The 23,220-nt window shown below is 50.9% G+C and overlaps 1 protein-coding gene across 50 annotated transcripts in view; it reads right to left on the minus strand.

Moving 5' to 3' along the window:
- Positions 1-23,220, minus strand: part of CASZ1 (castor zinc finger 1) — a 282,930-nt gene that overhangs the window by 53,759 nt on the left and 205,951 nt on the right. For 26 of the 50 annotated variants that reach the window (XR_015278800.1, XR_015278785.1, XR_015278786.1 and 23 more), the window contains one exon: positions 11,456-11,615. The exons of the other annotated variants lie outside the window; for them this stretch is intronic. Coding sequence is in view for 7 of the 26 variants with exons in the window: in XM_086860866.1 (XP_086716992.1) it covers positions 11,456-11,474 (19 nt within the window). In the remaining 19 variants the exon portion in view is untranslated. The remainder of the gene's footprint in view (positions 1-11,455; positions 11,616-23,220) is intronic. 50 annotated transcript variants of the gene reach the window in all.

A 23,220-nucleotide genomic window follows, 5' to 3' on the forward strand; every position in this document is an offset into this window, starting at 1 on the left:
TTTTCCACCTCTGAGTATCCTACTTATCCCTTAGATGGCCAAGGGAGATGATCCCATGGTTTCCCCTGGACCACCCCATTGGTAACACAAGGCTCCAGCATGGGGTGAACTTCCCCTAGATGAGTAATGGCTTTTCTAATGCACGGGCAGGCTGTCAGCTTCCCTACTCCCAGTGTTTTATGGGTTTAACTGAACGGCTCTGAACTCCCTAGTAAGAAATAAAGTTATCCCTCAGCGTCCCTTCTAAACATTTCACTCAGTGCAAACGGTGTTTAAGAAAAATGAGGACATATTTCTTCTTAAGGATGCAGTATCCCCCTTCAGAGGCCTAATTTATGCCATATATCACTGGCCAGGGAGAGAAAGGCAGTGCAGACCTCACACTAGGAGTGAGCTGGCCCTAGCACAGCCGCTCCTGCTGCAATGGTGCAATGGGCTGCAACTCAAAAAGTCCTCCAGAGTCCGCAGAGTCCCTGCTGAAGAGCCGAGCTGGTTGGCAGGCAGCAGAGCAGGATGGACACCTTCAAATGCTCAGCGCTGCCTTCTGGGCTGCCGCATCCCGCAGCTCCTCACCTGCCGCAGCCCAGCGCCCTTCTCCCCTCCACGGCTGAACGTGCCAGCCTCCCCCGGCCCCTCTGCCTCAGCCCACCTCTGACACCTCCTCACCTGCCGCTGACCTGCTCCACCAGCTCTTCACAGGCATTTGGCACAGCTGCTGGGGAAAGTGGTTCAACTTCGAGCAAGGATAGAACTAATCCCTCTTCACAGCTCTTTAGTAACGCACGTCTGAACCTTTTCCTAGGCAGATCTCCAAACTGACTCTGAATGTGCTTTGATCTTGCCTACCCCCAGCTTCCTCACTCGGAGAGCCACTAAGGGTCTGCTTCTCACCCGAGTGCTGAGGCAAAGCTCCTCATCTCTGCCCTTTTCCCTCTGTCTTGCTCTGCGCTCATGTGCCCTGGAACCTCCAAAGGACAAGAAAAGAATGTCTTTCTGCATAGAAGTAACACAGGAAGCTTCTACAATTAACAAAAGGAGCCGAGTGTAAAGAAGAGGGGGAAAAGTGGGGAAAAGAGTCAGGATTTCTGGTTCTGCTCCCCACTCTGCTACTGTTCTTTCTCTTTGAGCAAAGCACATCATGCACCACACTCCCCTTCATAGATCACCATGGGAAAGGATTTCTTACCCAGCTTAGTGGGCCCAGAGCCTTTGCAATTTTAGGTTGTATTGCATATATAATAACAGCATAGGAAAAGCACTGATAGAGGGCGGATTGAAGCTTAAAGTCCCTTGTGTCCTGCAGCAAACTTCCTAGTTCATTTGTCAATGCAGGATCTTTGATAAGACATTTCAGCAGTTTCCTTCCTATGAAAACCCGCTCTCAGTGCTCCAACCCAATGCAGTGAGCAGGGGTCTTGAGCTCCCCAGGCTGAGCAGTGGCTTCCTGAGAGACTTCTGTCCTCACCATCTTTCTTTCAGATAACATAAAGCCAAGAGGATCAGCTTTTCTGATCCAGTTTCTCTTCCTTGCCTTATTTATTTGTTATTAATTTTTTAGTCCGGTTAAAAGGTTTACTATCCAGAGGAGCATAAGTAGCCTCACTCAGCCTAAGTAACTCTATAAATCAAGCAGAACTGCTAACATCTACATCACAATCCTGCCATCAATATCCCCACAGGTTGTGAAGAAAACCAAGGGGAAAAAGACGTGAAAGGGAGAGTGAAGAGTAATAGCTCATCACCCCCAGGTCCCTTCAGGCTCCCTGTGGCCCTTAGAAAACTCCCTGTGAAGCCAGATGTGTTGTCAGGGCAACTAAATGCAAACACAGTGCCTAACTTCACCTCTCCATAGCACAGAAGCACAGCTGGAGTGCTGTGCCAGGACACAGTGGATGCAGGGAGGGAGGTAAGGAGATGGCTGGGAAAGCCTCTGGAGAAATGCCTGCTACCTCATGTGGGAGCCAGCTCCCAAGGAATGAAGATGAGACCAAGCCATGAGCCTCTTGGAAACACTGCACAGACCCCTCTCTAAAGGCTGAAGAAGTCAAGGCAAGGGGTGCAGGAAAACATGGAGGTGAGATCAAGAGGGAACCGGACTTGGCAGCAAATATCTGACACTGGGGGAACAAAAAGGACCAGGGAGAGTAAACAGTTCTCTTAAAGGACAGAATCAGAAGGAAATTGCTCAAAGTTTCATCAGTTCCTCTTGGTGACAGTCCTTAATGAGTGATTTTACAGAGAACTCAAAAACCACCATGACCCATGTCAGTGGACAGCAGCTCCATGGTGTCAGGCTGGGCTCATCCCTTACTGAGGGCTTTAGTTTAGGAGCCAGCTCCTAAAATAGGGTCCCGCTGACCCTTTGGTAGTTGGTTGGCAGTTTAAGAGCAATTTGCAATCCCTTTCAGCAGTATTAAGCTCAGACCCAACAAAGAATGCAGACTGCTAATTAGCTGCAGTGGGAAGTCTGGAGCTAAATAGGAGTTGGGAGTTTGAATGCTTGTTGCACCACTAAGAAATGCAGGGCCAGAGAAAGTTCATTATTGTGGTCTTTCAAGGTCCTGCAAAGTAAATCAGTGTGTCAGCCTGCAGGAGGTGAGCGAACCCTCAGCAAGGGCTGCATATAAAGAGCAAACCAGAGCATCTCATCCTTCCAGCTCATGTTACGTCCTCTCCACGGTCCCTGGCTGCTGCCTGAGCTGTATGAGAGCAGGTACCTGCTCTGGGCTGGGTGTGCAAAGGGGAACTCAGTGGCCTTAGAGGTTTCTGTGATCCCCAAGTGGGGCTGAACTCTCGTGAATCCAGAGCAGGTACCCATTACACACAGCACTGGGAGCTCAAGGGCTCTTAAATCCCTGAAGATGTCTGCAACCTGCAAATAGGAAGGAATGATCAGGCCAGAGGAGAATGAGCTGTGGCGTGAAAGCAGTGGGTCATGCCTGAGTTGTTAACTCAGCAGTGCTGTCAGAGCAGCACGGGAGAGCAACCCCACGGCTGGGCCATGTGGGCGCTGACCCCATGCTTCCCAGGGCTCACACCACTCTAATTCCGTGTCCTGCCTTTTGTCGCTCTTCCTTCTGGTAATTAGGGCTCATCTTCTTATCTCCTATGTCCTCATGAGCCCATCCATGTGCCTGTGCTATCCCTGACTGCAAACACCCATCTGTGGGAGCACACACGTGTGCAGAAACGTGGTGGTGCAGGTACACTATGGTGTGCAGAGGCACACGTGACCCTGTGTGCACACAAACACACACAACCGTACGCACATGTTAATGCACACACCAGCCTGTGTAGCTGGGACTTGTGCAGGTGTCACATCTGCACACACATCCACGTACATACAGACACAGCACCTGCATCCCGCACGCACCTGGCTCCACTCAGCCCTGCACAGGCAGCCAGCACCCCAGAGAGCCCACCAGCACCCCAGAGAACCCACCAGCAACCCAGAGAGCCCACCAGCACCCCAGAGAGCCCACCAGCACCCCACAGAGCCCACCAGTACCCCAGAGAGCCCACCAGTACCCCAGAGAGCCCACCAGCACCCCAGAGAGCCCACCAGCACCCCAGAGAACCCACCAGCACCCCAGAGAGCCCACCAGTACCCCAGAGAGCCCACCAGTACCCCAGAGAGCCCACCAGTACCCCAGAGAACCCACCAGCACCCCAGAGAGCCCACCAGTACCCCAGAGAGCCCACCAGCACCCCACAGAGCCCACCAGCACCCCAGAGAGCCCACCAGTACCCCAGAGAGCCCACCAGCACCCCAGAGAGCCCACCAGTACCCCAGAGAGCCCACCAGCACCCCAGAGAGCCCACCAGCACCCCAGAGAGCCCACCAGCACCCCAGAGAGCCCACAAGCAGCCCACAGGGCCCATGAGCAGCCCACAGGGCCCACCAGCAGCCCACAGAGCCCACGAGCACCCCATAGAGCCCACCAGCAGCCCACAGGGCCCATGAGTAGCCCACAGGGCCCATGAGCAGCCCACAAAGCCCACGAGCAGCCCCACGTGCAGCCAGCACAGGCAGCCACGGTGCGAGCAGAGCACCCGCGTGCACTCACACCACACACACTTGGCATGAAGCATGCCAGATGGAGTTTGTTCTGCAGCTTGGAGTGAGAAGACAGTGGACTCCCAGCTGGACTCTGCAGCCAGCCTTGCAGCAGGGACAGACACACTCCCCATCCCACCAAAGGAGCCCCTCTCTACCCCCAGCCCATCTGCACCTCACACCTTAAGGCAAACAGAGCACCGGGGAATGTCTCACTGGAGCTGACGTCCCAGTAGAGTGTGTGTGCCGGGCAGGGGATCTCTCCCTCTCCCTCTCCCTCTTTTCCACTCGCATCTTTTCATGAACTCTATTTCTCTTTCCTTTCTGAAAACAACTGAGCTGTAAATACTGTTTAACCTTCTTCCCCCCTTCCCCCTCCCCTCCGCACTATAAAAACACAAATATGCCATAACTCAGCTGGCTCAGCCGCCGCGCCTCCAACATGCCCTGCTCCAGGCCTCTCAGGAAGGTCATAACAAACGACTTTCCGATTCAGTGCTCCTGAAATAATTTTGTGTATTAAAACCTGAATCTGCACTTTCTGGACCGAAAGCCTCTCTTAATTATGGCAAGCGTCCTTGGGATGGACAGTGATCCTTCACTACGGCACTGCTAACCAACCGGAGAGGCAGTGGCTCTGGCTCCCCACCACCACCTCCTCCCGCTGCCCCCTCCCACCACCACCCAACCCACAGCCCCCCTTGCTCCCTCGCCCCCCCGCCTTCCCTTTGCCCAATCTGTTTTCAAAGTGTGTCTGTCCTTTATTAAATTGTTTTCTTTTCCACATTATCAGTTGCCATGGAGACCTCATCTCTCGGATTATTTGAATTTCATTATATCTATTGATTTGGGAGCATTTCATCTTTTTTATTGTTTTTCTGTCAATTTTCAAAACGAATAACCATCTAATTTGCGTCAGTGCTGATTATGTTTGTCCCTCAATAGAGGTCGGCAGCTGCGTCGGGGAAACAAATCAATGGGAAACCATCATAAACCTCCCCAGTACAATCTCCAGGATATGTGGGTGACATTCCACGCCTGCGAGAAACACTCATCATATCCAAACTTCTTTCTTTCTTTTCTTTTTCTTCTTCCCTTCTTTTTTTTTTTTTTTTTTTTTTTTTTTTCCCCTCGCAGATAGCTCTGCTGGTCAGTGGCAGGTACCTTTTAAAATCGTATTTGTTTTACCCACAGACATGTACAATTTTGAGCACATCACATTTTCAGGCAGGGAGGGGACAAGGGTAAGAGAAGTGGGAAGGAGTATTTCTTTTTTGTAGGAAAGAATGTAAGAAAAGAATGATGAGGGAAAGAAAAAGAGGAGAAGTAGATGGGGATTGCAAATTGCTTACTATGTTTTTTTTTTAAATAATTTATGCAATTTTAAGCATTTATGTATAAATTTTTTAATAAGCCACCCTGGAGCAAAATAGCCATTAACATCCCAACGTCCTTCTGTCCAATGGGCTCTTGTGCAGGATCAATTTCCGAGAGTACTTTCGTTTTTTTTTTATGACATGATAAAATGCTTTTAAAGCAACTTACACAAATATGGAAATTTTTTTCCCCTCCTCTTTTTTCCCTTCTCTCTCTCTCTTTTTTTATTTTTATTTTTTTTTATAACGGCCTCACTTATTCACCAGGGAGAACAAGTGAGTGAGAGTGTGTGTGTGTGCTGGGGAGGGCAGTTGGCAGAAGGATAGACCCAGCCCTAACTGGAATGGACCTGCCTGTCCTTCTAACAAGGGCATAAACTTTCATTAGCGATGCACACAGTCAAAGGCAATTTAGGGAAACGCGCTGTACAGAAAAGGAAAACCTCAGCGTTTTTACTCGGTGGCTCCTTGGCTCCGTCCAGGGGGCTCTATCCTTGAGCTCTGCTTGCGCTCTCCAACCAAAGTGACCCCAGTGGCCACGGGGGAGGAAGGAGGGAGCCAGGGAGAGGCTGGGGCTGCTCGGGGGATGCGTGTACCCGGCCACGCCAGCAGCCTGCACGCCCCGAGCTGGGCCAGGGAAGCCAGTCAATATTAATGTCTTGTTGGAACACACTGGTCCTGCAAGAGGCTCAAAGGTATCTGTTGCTCTGCTCGCTGCAGAACTTCACCCTCCAAGGGGCTAGCCCTCCCCAAAGGTCCCTATTTTGGGTTTCTGCACACTGACAAGGAGCTTGCAGCCGCCTGATGCCCCTTTGGGGCATTGATTACAAGCCAGCTCTGCCCAGACCAGACAGATGTGTCGCTGCTGCTCCTGTTTCCACAGGATATACACACTAGTTATTTTTGCAGCTGGGACATGTTTGGCCTCACACAGGAACCTGGAAAATACCATTCCTAAAGGGACAGCTCCTGCCACTGGCCCCATGAGCAGGCACAGCTCTGCAGAGGACAGACACAAACGCACGGCTGGAGGGAGAACAGCCCAACATGAGGAGTTTGGTGGGATCTGAAAGGCATGACCACATGTTGGAAATGAAACAAAACTACTTCTCCAGCTTCTCTTGGCCCTTTGGCTATGAGGTTGAAGTTTATGCACCCTAAGTCAGCCGTAAGTTATACGTGCCCAAGCATGGGAATCCCTGTGCACATCCCTCTGATTTGCTCCAACGTGAAGCCCTGACAGTGGTTTTCATACAAGAGCAGATTTCTTTACCCTTTTTGTATGATATAGATGCAGAGATAATACAGACCTATGAATTTAATCCTACTGACAGCAGGTCTGCACATTACTGGCACCTTTCACAGACCCCTGCACTCTCGCAGCCCTGTACAGCCCCAGTGCAGGCTCAGCTCCTGCAGACCTGGCTGGCACAGAGCTGGGCATACACCTGCCCCATCTGACATGTTTGTGGGTATTTGAACTAAAACAGAGGGTAAAAAAAAAAATAAAAAATTCCAGGGGCAGCCAATGCTCAGCTGGAAAAACACAAAGTGCCGAGAACAGCAAACCCAATCAATAACAATCACAACCCCAGCAGTGAGTGAGGAAAGCATGAGCTGTTTTGGCCTGCTCCCTGCATGCTCACCCACTTGGGAAAACACACACTCCCCAGAGGCCCATGATTTCATCCCCTCCCACCCCACCCTACACTCACCCTGACCAAAAAGCTTTATGGAGTGCAAGTCCCCCAGGCTCCTGATCTGGCCACAAATTTAGCGAAGAGGAGAGAAGGGCCCTGCACAGAGGAACTGGACTGGCAGCCTGGGGAAAGTTCTTTCTTCCAGCAAAGTGCTCCTTACACCCCACACCCTTCTAACCTCTCCTCCACTCCAAAGTTTTGCCCTTTGTGCCCCTCTTCCCATCCCAGTTGCTGGCCTTGGCCATAGGACGCTCTTCTCCCTTCTTTTTTCCTCAAGTTCCCAGCGCTGTTCCACCTTTCTCCTCCCTGGCATCTCCTGCCAAAGCTCTTGTGCCCTAGTCTGCACTGCCATACCCTCTTTATACCTCTTTACTGTCACTCCCTGTGGGCCCAACAGCCAGATCTGGCAGAAGAAGCTGAGCTTCCCAAAGCACCAGCCCTGCCAGGGACTGGTGACCAGCCTGGGGAGGGAGAACATGGAATTCTGTCAGGGAAAACATGGGAGCTCTCCCTTGTCCTGGTCTCACATCACTCTTCACTCAAGACTGTACAGATTTGGGGGATTTCACTGCAGCAGAAGAGGTCAGCAGGAGTTGAAGGTTTTCAGATCATATACATCACTCTATATGGTCTTGTCTATAGTGAGTGCTAAATATAGCCAAGCAAAACCTGGAGGTGACTTCAGTGCTGTGGTGTGGGGACAGCAGCCACTGCACAGTCACTCTCCACCTCAAAGCAATGCAGATGTCAGAAGTCACAGTCCAAAATCAAGGATGCCTGTGAATCCTCTGTTCACCCACTGCCAGGAGTGTGAGCCAGGCTGTCTCCCTCTCTCAGGTCTCCATGATTCCTCATTTTATGGAGTCAAAATGAAACATCATCTCCTTGCTTCAAGGTCCATTTTTTCCATGGGATGTTGGACACTCCTGTGTATGACATGCCAGCATCTGTGTCAGCATAGTGGAAGAAGCTCTGAATAGAAGGGGAAAGTCTCTTGTGTGGGTCAGAATAATTACACTGAGCTCAAATTGGCTTTAGGCATCTGCTGCTGTGTCTGAGCAAAATCAAGCAATGCTGCTTCCATCAGCATCTCTCTGCTGTTGGCCTCACCCTGCAGAACTGAAGGGATCACATAGAGCCTTGTATAGAGCATCTCTGGGAACAAGACTTGCCTCAACTGAAGCTATAAAGCTTTCTTATCCAGATATCATTAAAGCCAAGAGAAAAGAGGCCAGACAGAGAGATTGAGATGAGCCATTTCCCCAACAAACTTGCTTCCCTTTTTCATTCGCGCCTTTCTTTTTTTTCCCCCTTTAACTGTCATTAAAATAACAAGTTTCTGTTACAGTCTAAACATTCCCACATTGTATAAAGGGTTATGTTACACCAGAGTCACCGCCAGGCCCAGTGTTTGCACAGAAACCTCACTGCAGGTCCCCCCTCCTGACGAAGTGACTTATTAAAGTTTAAACAGTAATTAACAGAACAATAAAAATAAAGGGATGTTTGGGGAGTCGTAGTGCACACAGGGTTTTTGGCAGTGCCAGCACTTTTCAGTGCCCTGCGCTGGCAGAAAAAACGGCTGCAAAACCAGGGGGAGAGATGGTGTGCTGGAAGGCAGGAAGCGGCCACAGCAAGGCCAAGGTGTGATCCCAGCCCCAGCACGAGGGTGTAGAGAGCAGCAGGGTGCAAGGAAAGGGTTTGGGGAACTGGGGAAAGGATGCCAAAGGGTCACCTGGCAGGAGGCTGATCAGATTCAGTGGTCACCACCAGCCCTGCCCTCCATGTGCACATCAGACAGCACCAAGAACCTCCCCTGCCTGTTCTCTCATTCTGCTGAGATGGACTGAACAAGCCCCAAAAATCTGCATTTGGGGAATCATGTCTCAGAAATCAGAGCTGAGATTTGGGGAAGTGGCTCCTTTATTTTAAAAGAGTAGTAGAGAGGAAAGAACAACCATAGAACAAATCCCTGAGAAAAAATCTTGCAATACAGAGACCTTCTACAGGGGTCTCCAAGACTGGGTCCCTTGCTTGGGAACTTTAAAAACAGACAGAAGACATCTTGTAGGAACTGATCCTGTCCTGGCCCTGTGCAGGTGTGAGCTGCAGATCCAACAGCATGGTATAAGTTCTGGAATGCAGCCAGAGCCAGGATCACAGGGTGAATCCCTAGAGCCTTGCCAGAGCCAGAACTTTCCCAGCCCATGTGAAGTTGGCTAATCAGAGCTCCCTTTTCAAGCAAAAACCTGCTTTTCCTCTGTTTTGTTCCCGTTCCCAGTAGCTTGGCTTGCCCAGGATGAGCTTTAGAGCATGTGGTTGGAGTGTAAGTTGTCAGCCCTTCCTTAGGTTGTCAGCCCTCCCTGTTAACCAATGTGCAGCAACTCAGAAAGATCTCATCTGAAGATATTTTTGGTGCCTATTGTAGCTATTCTCAAATGTTTGCCTCAGTAGCTCACAGTGCTAGCTGGCTCCAGCCCTGATGTGTGACTCAGTACACACAGCATTGTGCAGTCCCATGTTTGCTAAATCTCTTCCAGTACAACTGCTCAGTTTGCAAATAAAAAGACAGCTCTGTGAGGGCGTATCTTCTGTGCAGAGGGAACTCAGGGAATGCTGCCTTGAGCCTCTCCCAAATCTAGGACTTGGCTCCTGGTCTGTCTGGGGAGCAGCGTGGATCTGACCTGACCTGGGGACTGCCCTACTGCCATGAGGACACTCATGGAGACACCCATCACCAGCTGCTCCCAGTCAGCCCACAGCCTCCCTTCCCTTTGCTGGGGTGCAGGAGGAGGAAACCTCAGGAGATGTCCCCACAAGTCCCAGTATTGCACCAGTACAGGTCACACAAGTGAGGACACTGGGACACAGCGTGTCCACTCACACTTCTGGGAGGATAACCCGCTTTGTGAGGCGGGCTTGGCAGTGACAGGTTAATGGTTGAATCTTATGACCTTAAAGGTCTTTTCCAACCTAGACAATTCTATGATTTTGTGAATTCAGCCCAGACTTCCAAGGTGCTGGTTTATTAAGCCATGAGGAAGCCTGCATCAGCCATGACAGCCCTGCAAACGAGTGCCAGGGTGGAGGGCTGCCATGTCAGGGTCCAGAATTAATTAAACCAAAACCCTGTCAACCTTGGTGATTCTACTGCATTTGGGTGTAAGTTGATAAACTTGCCTGGAGCTCCAGGAAGGACATGAGATGGAAGCAAGGGGGAAGAGGGAGGTTGAGCTGAAGACACACTGATGCCCTTTTTACTTTACACCTGTGTTTTAACCGGGCCCCAGCTCTCCATGCCTCCCTCGCTGCCTTGTCCTATTCAGCACCCCCTTCCTTGCTCAGGATGTCTTCACAGAAGCCTTCCTGGATCCTCGTGAGGTCCTTGGGTCCCACTGCCATTACTGGAGGTGCCATTACTGCCCACCCCATTACTGGACGTAAACGGGATGTGGCAGATACGTCTCCATTCACAGCCTTGTTTGGCCAGCAACACTATGTCTCTTTATCCCCAAACTTCTATTGGCACTTTTTTTTTTTTTTTTCCTCTATGGCTTTTCTACCTCCCTGGAAAATTAGGTGCCACTGGCTGGTTCAGACTTGCCCTAGAGACAGTCTCCAAAGTAAGTCCCTGAATCTACTGCAAGTCAGGCCGGGCAACTTCTTCCTGAAACCCCTGATCAGGTGAGCTGCTGGCTCTGCTTTTTTTCTTCTTTTTGCTGTCCCAAAGCAGCTGGATGCACAGGAACAGCAGCCAGGATTCAACACTGGAGCAGGGTGTTGTGTGAGGGTCAGTGGTTCACAGGAAAGGCAGGTACAGGTTTCTGTCTTCCTGACTCATTCCTGAGGTCTCTGCACATTCCCATTCTCTGAACCAATGTTAGCTGAGCTGCCAGTCCCTTTCTGGAGGACTCTCCTCCAGACTGAGCATGGGCAGCTCATCTCCAGACACTCAGCCCAGGGCCTCAGCTCTTCCCGACTTGCTGGGCTTGATCCCTCTCTGACTGATCTTATGCTTATGTCACTCTGCTTGGCTCAGTAGAGTAATTTCCCAGCTGACACCACATCAGTGAGAGAAGGGAGCTTGTGCCTTTCCACTGCCACTCACACTAAACTGACAGAAAAAGAAATGCCACCCAAATCTGAAATTTTCACCCCATTCACCCAACTATGAGATGTTTCTCAGCTCCTGGCTGTGCTGGAGTCAGGGTCTCCAGACTCATTTGCAGTGAGAGTGGCAGTGCTTGAGAGGGGAGAGGTGTTGAAAAAGTACAAGCAGGTGCAAATAGAACAACAGAAGGTGCCCCCAGGTCAGCACTCACATGCATTTTCCTCGGCCATGTCTGAGGAGACTTGGAGTCAGAACAGAGCACAGCTTTGCATGGGGGTCTCAAACATGTTCACAATGTAGAGAGACTGTCCTGTGCACTTCCTTTTCCAACACGTCGTTCAGGATGTCTCTACAGCAATGCCAGTAACTGCCTGTAGGGAATGTTATGTTAGAAGATTATCTAATGCACTCTTAATCATCTGGTCTTGCAATCTACAGTGGGAAATCAGAGCAGCCAGCATAGTATGACCCTTCCTCCAGACACCACTCAGTTCAGATACCATTATCAGTGGTAGCCTGGTCCATGTCCCAGAACTTAAGCTCTCTTTTGGTTAACAGGCCATGAAATTATTTAGACTATTCTTCATGTTACATTCTGTTATATTTGCAATTAACACAGAAGATCAGCAGTGCCACATCCTGTATTTTGCTGAATACAAGGGAGACAGTACTTAGAAACTCTCAGTCTTAACCTAACTCTGTCCTGTTAGGTTTAGGGGAAGCCAACTCTTCAGAGCAGACCTGTCCCACAAGAAAAGGGTTGGGTATTGTCAGAGACCTTAACCCACATATGTCTGTAATATAACATGGGAACCAGCACCCTAGAATCTGGTTTTACCTCCTTTTTTCAGAAGGGACTTTTAAACAAAAGCAAACAATTTGCCAGCACACTCAGTGTTCAGCGCCATCTTCAATCAGGGAAGCCTAATTATTCCCATTATACTGATGAGGAAGTGTAGCACTGGCACAAAGCTATGCATTCACATGGCTACAGATACAAAGCAAATCAGTGGCAAAGCTGGAATTAAACCCAAGAATCATGGTGATGAGCTCATCACCCACCTCAGCACAGTCCCATGCTGCTGGTCATGACCAGTCCTACCCATATCCTGCAGATTACAGAGCTGGCGTGGAGCCCTCCACACACCTCCTTAACAACTAGATGTTTCAATCCCCTTGCTGAGATGGTTTGGGTTGCTCTGGGACACTCAGGGACTGGTTACAGCAGCTGGACCACATGGACCAGTCAATTCAGCTCCCTGTATGAGAGACAGACTGGTGGGCTGCAGACACCCAACAGCCACAACATCAGGTCTGCGCTACTAAGAGACCCTGTGACCACAGACACCAGGCAGGGATGAATCATCTGTTCCTTCTGAAGCAGCTTAATCAACTCCCCTGCATGTGGATCCTCACAGCAGGTCCAGCCTGAGCCCTCTACATATTAATGATTCCCTGGGACATAAAGCCCAGAGATTTTCCTTGGCACTAGGGTCCAGCACTTGCCTTGCACTCTCCCTGCCAGGTGCTGGGTGCTCTGGCCTAAGAAAGGCTGCAGAATCCCTCGGGACTGAGAGTCATTACATAAACAATACAGTAGGATTGTAGGCTGTAATTGTAAAAACGCCAGAGGTCTTGGCACCAGAGTCTGCCTCAGCAAAGACCTCTATATGGAGACCCAAACAAAACAAACAAAAGCCCAAACTCTCATGGTGCTTAATGAATAATAATAAACAGTAAATAATAATCCTAAGAGCTAACCTAGCAAGACAGATGTGAGGCACCAGGGCAGCTCTGAGGAAACACTGGTCCTACAGTAGCTGCCCTCCTTCCCCAGTTTCCAGTACACTGAGCTCAGGTCACCAGGTTTTTGTAGGGTTATGTCCAGGGGGAAGCCTGGGATTTCTGTCAGGAATGTGCATTCCCCAAACCCACACAGTCAGATGGGTAGGAACTGCAGCTTTTGTACGTCCCTGGACTGGGATGTTCAACTGCTAAGCAAGCATACACTAACTCATGCCCAGCTTCTTCTTTTGCTGCAGGTCTCTCTTTAAGAGCTAAAGGCAAAAAGAAGCAGATGGAGCTGAGCAAGGGAATCCAGGTAGGTGTGAGTCCGGAGAAGCCTCTCCCCAGCACCATCACAGTCTGGAGTCAGAGTGCCCCACCTGTTCTGTGCAAGCTGAGCTCCCGGCAGGACACCAGGAGAGCTGCTCGGCAGGGACATGGGCTGAAACAAAGGGCCTAATTTAAGTATTTTTATAACTCGATGCTTGTGACAGTGGGTTTAGCAGTTGCCAGCCATCTGGAATAAAGAATTACAGCCACCTCCCCTAATCCTATATTGCCTAAACCCTAAAGCTGGTTATGGTGCAAGGATGAGGCAGCAGGTTGGGAGGAGATAGTCATGGGAAGGTGGGGGTGGAGAAGGGACCGCAGGAAAATTGTCAAACTTATTTATTTTTCCTGCAAGGTGCTGGGTGGCCCCAGATATGTCAGAAGTATTTTTGCTAAGAATCAAGAGAAGACAGAATGAACAAAAACAGGGGAGAGGGGAGACGCCGAGTCTTCCATGACCACACAGTCGCATGTACCACACACACACACGCGCACACACAGAGGCTTACTGGCCTGCGCAGGGCTGTCAGGTAAATTAGATCTGAAAGCTGACAATTTCTGACCATATTTCCTTGATTATTTCAAACAAATGCACACCAGCCGCTGTAAGGAGATTAAAGTGACATAAACGTCCCGAGTGGGAGGAGGGAGGGCAGAGAATTCAGGTCACCCCCATCCGTCCCCCATTTGACAGCCGCTATATCGCTATCCAATCCAATAAAAAAATCCCCCCCTTTTGCTTTAATTAATTTTACAGCTAGCTTGCTTAATTACTTTCAATCAAAATCCTCCTGCCATCGCAAAATTAGAGATGGTTGAGCTCCATTAGCCTAAATTCTTCATTTCCATATAGAAAGAGGCTCCCTCGGCAAAGCCAACAGGGCTCCCTCCTATCCTAGCTGCCATCGGACAGATGCCTGTCTCTCCCAGTTCCTGGGGAGAAGGTGGGCAGGATACACTCTTGTTCCCACCTTCCCCTTACACAGAGCATCTCCTTGAGAGCCCTGGACATGGGAGGCCTCTTTGCTCACAGCAAAGACCACAAGAGGTGAGGACAGCCTGCCCTCCTGGCCCTTCTGTGGCCGTGCTGGAACAAGCTTTGCCATGGCTGCGTGAGGGAGCTGGACGGCCCAGTCCTTCTGCTGCGCTCCCAGCACTGGGGACAGGATCTGGAAGGGACACTGCTCCCACTCCCACTTCAGCTGGTTTGAGCAATGCCACTGTCACCCCACACATGTGTGCAGGCATCACTGACCTGAGGTGATCTTGCTGGACACATGGAAAGCACTTTGAGAGGACACAGGGGCAGATGATTTGCCTGCTGTGGGTTCGGTACCTCCCTTTGGAGCTTCTGGCACTATGGGGCACAGACCTGTGACATTCCTGCAGCTTCCAGACATCAGCAGTCTCCTGCCAAAAAATCCTGAACTGTCTCATTGTGGGGACAACGGAACCTCCTCTGAAGCACAGGGAGTGGCAGCAATAAGCTGCAGGGCACTGTAGAGGAGACAAGAGGAGACTGCATGGAGAGGATGGATGCAGGAAGAAACCCTGAAAGAAGCTGAACACTCTGGGAGCACAGGAGAACCAGCTCCTCTCAAAGGACTACAGGGACTGGAATTACCCACACCATTCCACACTTTCCTCCCATTTTCTCCCATCTCCAATGGTCTTCTCCTTTGCCACATACCCAAACTAATTGCAGAGCAATGGTTCAACTGGAGTTTTACCTTCACTCAGTACTCGGTGCCCTGGGGGGCAGTCAGTGGAGCCCAGCCCCTGCTCCCTCCTCCTGGCACCTGCCCAGGCCACATGTACATGTAACCTGGAGCTGCAGCAAGGTCACACCAGCATCCCAGTCTCTGCACTTCCCCACCCTTCAGAGAGCTCACGGGGATTCATAGGCTCAATTCCCCCCTAGCTCCAGGGGGAAGAAGTCAAACCCTTCTTCTTTAGAACAAAATGACAAACACAGACCTATTTTGTTTATAAGCTTAAAACTGAATCCAGTGGCGCATCTACCTGGGGATTTTAGATTAAATGGTTTAAGAAACTCAAATAGGCTTTTTAATCCAGTCAAATAAAAAGAGCCCCAAAGAAGCAAAGAATTCACCCTGCTGAGCCTCACACCTATGCAGACAGCCAGGCTTGAATGGCTTTCTTGCTCTGCCACTCCTCCCCACCCTGGCATGGGACAGAATGTATTTGCCAAAATCTTGAAGCTTAGGGTACACCCTGTTCAGGGCTTGTGAAGACTTCACTTTCCCATGGACAACCCATTTTTATCACACCGTATAACACCTTCTTCAGCCTTTCTGTGTCCTCCTATGCTTACGCTGTTCAGCTGGGCCCTTCTCCTAAAGCCTGGCAATGCGAGTGCAGTGCCAGCCCTGGTTACATTACCAGTGCCAGCCAAAAGCAATCCAAGAGGCAACACCAAAACCCCTGATGTCCATCTAACACACACATATAGGCACTGTTTTTCATATGCACTACACTCCTGAACGCTTCACAAGAGAAGACGAGGAGCCATGTGCTCTTGAGATGCAGTGGGGACCAGCAGGGCCTGCCAAAGGATGCAGCAGCCAGACAGTCAGCCCAGGTCTGATGGATGGAGACCAACCCTGCACAGCCTTGGGGAGCCTGATGAACATCTGGAGCCGAATCCTGACAGAAACCAGGATGCAAAGGGGCTCTATTCTCTGCTGGATAACCATCAGGACTTCCAGCCTCTGGTATCACATCTCACCAACTTTCCAACAGAGATGGTGCCCTCTCCCCCACTGCTGCTGTTTCACTCCGGAAACGCTCAGAACCAGCCTTCCCCTGAACATGCTCTGCAATAAAATTCCCGACTTGTGTCTCGCCTGCTCCAATGCTCAGAGCAGCCAGGACAATAGAACAGAGAGGCCCTAAATCCACCAGACTCACCCTAAATAGCAATGGCCCATAATTTTGCCTGACATTCAGGAGCTTGTTATTCTTTCCCCTCGTCGCCTGGCTGGAGCTGTTCAGACCCATCAGTGTTATTCTATGCATTAAATGGGAAAAAAACCAACTCAACAACAACCCAGAGAGTTTCCAAGCCTGCCCAGTGAGGGCTGAAGGGGCAGTGTCCATAGCTGAGCTGGCAGTGGGAGAACAGGAGCGATCAATGCTTCAAACCCAGACCCATCCACTCTGCAGGGGAACAGCATGAGTGGGTCTTGCAGAGACCCCCAGCAGAAACAAACACCCTCTTCTCTGCTTCCATCCCTACCAAGGAAACTGTAATCTCTCCCAGCCCTTCCAGTCTCCCACCTGGTGCCTGGGAAGGCTGCTGCCCACCCCTCCCCATCACCTGGCAGCAGGGAGCTTTAACCACAACAGTTTGGGGTTTGGTTTTTTTTTTTTTTTCAGGCTGTCTCCAGCTGATTAAGGACCTGCAACAGGATGTAGGGATTACAGCAAAACCTGGCTGCAGATCAGCTGGGGCACAGAGCCAAAGGAGAGAGCGAGGATTGCCCCCAGCCTGGCTGCCAAACCGGCACTCGTCCTGCTGGGAGGCCGCGAGGGCTGGAGCTCTGTGCTGGAACCAGGCCCCTGCCCTCGCTGCCTCTGCTGAGGAATGGCCTGCAGCCCACACTGGCAAACGTGCCCACATGGAGGGCAGGGCTGTGAGGACAGGGGATCTGTGGCTTACAGGGCTCTCTGGAGAGAGGAAAATCCCTACAGTTCTTTGTGCCCTCACCTCAGGCCAAACAGAAGTGTGGGGGGGCAGGTGCACCCCCGCCTCCTGATCTGAGCAGCAGGAGCAGCCTGAGCTGGAGGTGCCTCGTGATTCCCCGGTATCTCTGCCAGGGTCCTCACCACGGTGAGCTTCTAGTGGGTATCCTGGAGTAACACACCGCAAAATACTCTGTGCTGAGTTTTTAATCCAGGAAGAAGTGATCAGGGAAAGCAATAATCTCAGTTGGCACAGGGAGCACAGCAGGATCTTGCTTCTGGGGAAGCATCAAGAGCAGAATTAGCTTCAAGGAAACTCTGGGGCTTTTTTTTTCCCTTCTGCTAACACTGATCCCTGCCTGGACCAGCAGCAGCAGCAGCAGCTCCCAGCATCTTTCTAAAGTGCCTGTCACTGCAATATCCAACTGCTGATATCCCCTAGGGGACATCCCCCCAAGCTTGAATTTTCCACGTCCCTCTTAGATTGGAGCAAGAGGGACAGCAGCAGTGGGAGCAGCCCTCATGCTCTGACCTGAAGCTGTTAGCCTCGAGTCTTGTTTTAATCAGGTCTGGCAGAGCTGCTGCCTCGCTTCTCAGCCTGCCACCTCAGAGGGATAATTTGCCAGCACCTTCTCGGAGAGCTCTGTGGAAATGCTTTCCAGAGCTGGAGTATGCCTCTTCTTCATGGCCAAACCCTCTGAGCTTCATGCTGGCACATCTCCCTCTCCTAGTGACCCCCAGGCTCTGTCTGTGTAAAGGAGATCATGAAAATGCCAGGACTTGGTCCTCTTTTCCAAGCACTACCTGGCAAGACATGGCAGTAAGAGGGGGAAGCTGCATGAAGCAGCAGGAGGAGGTGGAAATTTGTCTGGCAGCAGCAGCACAGAGACTTCTTAGTGCTGCCCACCAGACTCATTGTAGCAGAGAAACTCTGGAGTCAGCTCCTGCCGAGCTGGGGCTGCGGGGGAAAGCAGGAGTTGATATTGCAGGCAGAGACCACTGGGACACCACTGAAAGCTGCTAAATATGACCAGGTTAGCACTTTAGTCTTTAATGGCAGGTCACCATTAATAAACCCAGGGCCTTAGGGTGCAGTACAGAGCCTCCCTCCCCCCTCCCCAAAATACTCATTTCATTAACTTCTCTGTGCGTGGCGCTCAGCACCTGCCAGAGGCTGGGCAGCCGGGAGAGCTCGCAAGGGTTAAGGACATCTTACGGCAGAGCTAACTGCTCCTCAGACAGGATGGAGCAAGACAGGCCTGCAGAGCATCCCTCTCCTCCCCAGTGCTCCCCTCTGCATCTCCTTCCCCCAGTTCATGGTGGAGACGAGCCCACAGCTTTTGGTCCCACACAGACAGGGCAGCCTGGGAAAGCTCTGAGTGGGGAACCACTGTCCCAAGCCCATGGCCAAGGGGCTGAGTGCTGCCAAAGGACAGCCAGAAACATGGCCCTGAACCCCAACTCCAGAACCCTCTGGCCTCCAGGAAGTCGCTCCCCATCACCCTTGCTCTCCCCATCTCTGGAAAGATGTCAACAGCCCTGATGGCCATGGCAGGGAAGGACAGAGGGGAAGACACACGAGTTGAATAAAGAGTCTGGGCAAACAATAAAGGCCAAGTACTGCTTTTGGGGAACCTGGAATGACCCACGGCATTGCCCCAGCGTACAAAAGGGCCACTGCAAAAGGTAAGGAGCAGAGAGGGGCCAGGGGAGCCAGCACAGGGCGGGACTAATCTGTCTCCACACATGCCCCACATTCCCTGCAGCCTCACAGATGCTCCGACAGAGACCTCTGGTCCCAGGGCTGCAGCACAGAGGACAGATGACAAGGTGAGTGGCAAGCGGGAGGACACAGCTTTGCTCCACCTGCTTCCACTATGACACCAACCATTTCCCAGAGGGATGGTGGGACGGAAGGAGGAACAAATATATGTTCCAGCTGCCAAAAATCCCATCCTGAGTCTCTATTGATCTGTCCTACTTGGCAACTGAAGCTGCAGCGACCGTCTGTGGTGCTTGATCAATAAGACCTGGGCAGACAGGGAGGGAGAGGCCCTTTTATGGGAAAGCAGTTCTTTATGGGGAAGTATTTTGATTTTTAGAATGAATGCAGAGTCAAGGAAGAGGAAATACTGGGACTGAAGCTGCAGTTTAGTTTGAACTCACTTCAAATACCTGCTGAGCCTTTTACACTGAGGACCTGGGGACCTCCTGCCCATAGGAGCTGCCTCAGCCTCTGTCCTCTCTGTCCACCCAAGAGAGCCTCTCGCCCGCCCTGGGTGCTCTCAGTGCAGAGGTGTCAGCTGTAGCGATGGACAAGCACATCCCTGATGCACAGCACAGAGCCTGTGCCTGGTGATTCTCCAGGAACTCCCTACAGATCTTCCCCAGGGACCTGGGGAGAGGCAGAGATTCTGCAGCCGTGTGAGAAGGAATTGCTGTGCTGCTCAAAGAGCCTCTGGAGATACCTCAAGTCCCCAGGAGGCACTTTGTGATGACTTCTGCAGTGTGGCTCTCATTGAAGCCAGCCAGACGGGAAGGTCTTGGCCTTGGTGGCAACAGCATGGCTAATCCAGCAGAGAGGACAGGCTCTGGTGGGCTTTCCCAGGGAAGCATCATGTGCTGAGCCAGGCAGGGCAAGGACCAGGGAGTCAATGATCACCATTGACCCCCCTGTTACCCTTCTGTGCCTGGAGAGCCCTTCCTTACGCTCTTATGTTCAGGTCCTGTACAGGTTATGTTCAGGGCCATAACTACTGCGTTCTGCTGAGCCCCAGAGAGCAGGTGACCTCTCACCTGCCACGGAGAGGAGAGCCCTGTGTTTGACTGCTCTGGTCACTCTGGCATTTTGCTAATTTTGTGCCCATAACACCACCAGGACAAGGCAGAAGAGGAGAAAATGTTTTTTTTTTCTAATAGAGAGGGTTGGGTAGGGCCAACTCCAGCGGCAGAAGTGCCCCATTTCCAAAGCCAAGAGCGAGCGGCAGCTCGTCAGCTCCAATTAGAGCTGGCTGCAAGGGGGACGGTGCATTGGGTGTCACCTCCAAATGCCCTTTGGATAGATTGGGGGTGGGGAGAGAATCTGCAGTTGTTCCAACGTTTCTTGCTCAGAAGAACAACTGTTGCAGTCCTTTTAGTACAAACCCAGCAACTGTTCCCAAAAGCTCAGCCTCCTCAGCTCCTGTCCTTAAAAAAACCCCACCAAACAATCTCCAAAATGACGGCTTCTGAGTCAGGGCAAAAATGTTATTAACAAAAACATCACTCAGGGTTGGGACACCTGCTCCCTGACAAGCAACTGGCCTGGCTGCCCATGGTTAGAGTATTACATCAGACCCCAAAAAGAGAAAGGAAAGGGAGGGAGAAGGGGAGAGAGTGGAAAAGAACAGACAGAGGGAGGATGACAGCAGAAGGGAGTAACAAAGACAAAGAAGAGCAGGAGAGGGGAAGCACAGAAAGAAAAGAGCAAGTGCGAGCGTATGTGAGAGACAGAGCAGGAGAGAGTGGGAGCGTGGGGGGGAGCAGGGAAGTGTGCGGGAAGTGGCAGTGTGTGTGCAATAAAGAGTGGGAGTGCATATGTGCGAGAGACTGCCAGAGTGTGCATATGGCAGAGACCGCAGCTAAGAGGAGGAAGAGAAGAGCAAGGAAGGGTGAATGATGCCATGAAAAGCAAAAAATCTTGGAAAAGTGTAGCAAGAAAATAGGGAGGAAGAGAGAAACAAAAGCTAGAGTGAAGGACATTGAACAAATTAGTCTGGTGAAGCAAGAAACCAAAGATAAGCGTGGGGAGGAAGGGATGGGAAATGGAGGAGGGGGCACTTAGGATGGGACAGAGCCAGGGTGAGGATAAGGAAGAGAGAGGAAAGGGAGAAGAGGACAGAAGAGAATAGAGGAATAAAAGAAACAAACAGGGGTGAGGGAGAGAAAGATGTCTATTAAAAACCTCAGTGCATAACACAAAATGTCAGGGTTTATAGCTTCATTCTTGGCATTGCTGGTACTGAGAACCCCACACAGAAATGTCACTGCTTGTCATGTTTAATCACCTGCTATTTGTTAACACCTTCGCTGCAAGGAGGCTGCCCCTCACCCCTTGCAGGCTCTCCTTTTAGAGAATGAACTGTGAAAATATGCCTCTCTGCCTTGCAGTTCTCACAGGACGGTCTCAGCTGCACCCTGTGCTGGGCAGGGGAGGCCGGGCAGGGCCGCCACTCCAGGCCTGGTTCTTTGACTCCCAGATGGGGCTTTTGGCACAGGGCAGGGCTTCTGCAGGAGCAGGTTAGCACATCAGGGAGCAGAAGAATAGGACAGAGGATGCTCTGGGGAGTGTGGGATGGTGCCGGGAGGAGAGGGAGCAGGTGAGTGAGCTGGGTTTGGAGGGACAGTGATAGGACTCTTCTCCTCTTCACGGAAGAGTAAGAGACGGGAGCGAGAGGGGAAGGCTCAGCTCATAAAACCAAGGTGCACAGGGGCTGGGAAGAGCAGGGCACAGGGTTTCTCCTGCTGAAACAACCCCTATGCTCCCATCCCACTCATGTCCCGTGTGGAACACATACAAATAAAATCCCTGAAATCCATGCAAGTCTAGAATTCTCCAATCTGTTTGCTAGAGCAGCAACTGTCACATAAAAGCAAACATCCAAAGCTATTAAATGTACAGTTACAGTTCCTTACTCTGGCATCTGCGCTGGTGACTTTGTTCCAGTTCCTCCCAAAGCTGTGGACTGATGGTTTTCCCCTATGTCAGACACTCGTGCCCCCACTGTCTGCACCTCCCACCCAGCCACATACTGTCTGTCTGACATCACATTGCACTGCTAGAGAAATTATTTTGAGGTCATCACTAGACAAGACTTTTCCCTAATATTTCACACACTCCAACTGGAGAGAAATCAAAAAATGCTGCCCTCCTTACAAGTAGAGCTCTCCCATACCAGCAGTGAAGATGAAAATCTTACTCTATGATTTTCAGGCTTATGGAAAGAAACCAATCCCCCCCCTAAATGAACTAAAATTTAAAGATATGTATATGAGGACCATTAGTGCAGCTATCCAGGTTTAACCAAAGAATGGTGATCAGCCCTGTTTCAACACAAATGAGAGCTCTGCTTCAGCACAGTCCTTGCCCCACACTCTGAACTGCTTATGCCAGTGTGCAGTGGTTTGGAAGTGCTGATGCCACTGAAGTCAGACTTGCCCTCTTGAAAATGAAGATAATTTGGGGAGTCAAAGAAATGACAACAGAATGAACTGTAAGGGGAGCCTATGTGCATTTTCATTTTTTTTCATGTATTCAAACAACAAAAAAAGTAGCAGAAGCCACTGGTTCCCTGAAGAGCTGGGTGCCCAGGTCCCTCCATGGAAATGGCACCAGAGCCAAGGACTGCAGGACCGAGGGGCTTCCTGGAGCTGGTGTCATCCAGATGCTAAAGGCACGCTAGAGGAACATGAACCTGCAGAAACTTGGTGCTCAATCTCTCTCCAATCCTTACAACACAATTTAAAATTCCACTTCAGGTCCTCCAGGACTAGATGTGGGACTGAAGTAAAAACCATCAAGCCCAAACCAGACAGTTCTGGAAAGTCAAGCTCCAGAGCATGCTTGGACCTCACACCTTGGTCTCTGGTAGTAACAGCAGGGTGTTTCCTCTCAAATTTTATTCCTTGCAACAGTGTTTTGTTGGTCTTTTCTGACTGACATCCTCAATAGCTGTCAAAAGCAAGTGTCTCCATCTCAATCTCACACACCTGAGGACCTCACAACAAAGGAGGTTGGAAAATCTCCTACACCGCTGCTCCTGTCTGCTCCTGCACTGCAGGACAGAGGCTTTGCTCCACCCAGCTCGTTCTCCAGATACCCACAGCCCCCCCCAAAAATTCTACAATTAAATTGAAGCCCAGTTTCTCTGCCCAAAGACAACTGGGCTGACACATTTGTACAGCCAGTGACCACTGCCTCCTGCACAGGGAGGGCTCAGCCCACAGCCTGAGAAGAGTGGGTCCTGCCCCTGCTCCAAAGGGCCTGCACAAGCTCCAGGAGCCACCCCAAGTCCTATTCTGGGAATGGGAACAGTACACAGAAGGCCCTCCTACTGGCCTTTTGCCAAGGATAAAATTCACCCTTCTGAACACACGCCAAGATGATCTAAAGTGACT

This window comes from Cyanistes caeruleus, chromosome 22 (genome assembly GCF_971803275.1).
Source record: "Cyanistes caeruleus chromosome 22, bCyaCae1.hap1.1, whole genome shotgun sequence".
Classification (NCBI taxonomy): domain Eukaryota; kingdom Metazoa; phylum Chordata; class Aves; order Passeriformes; family Paridae; genus Cyanistes; species Cyanistes caeruleus.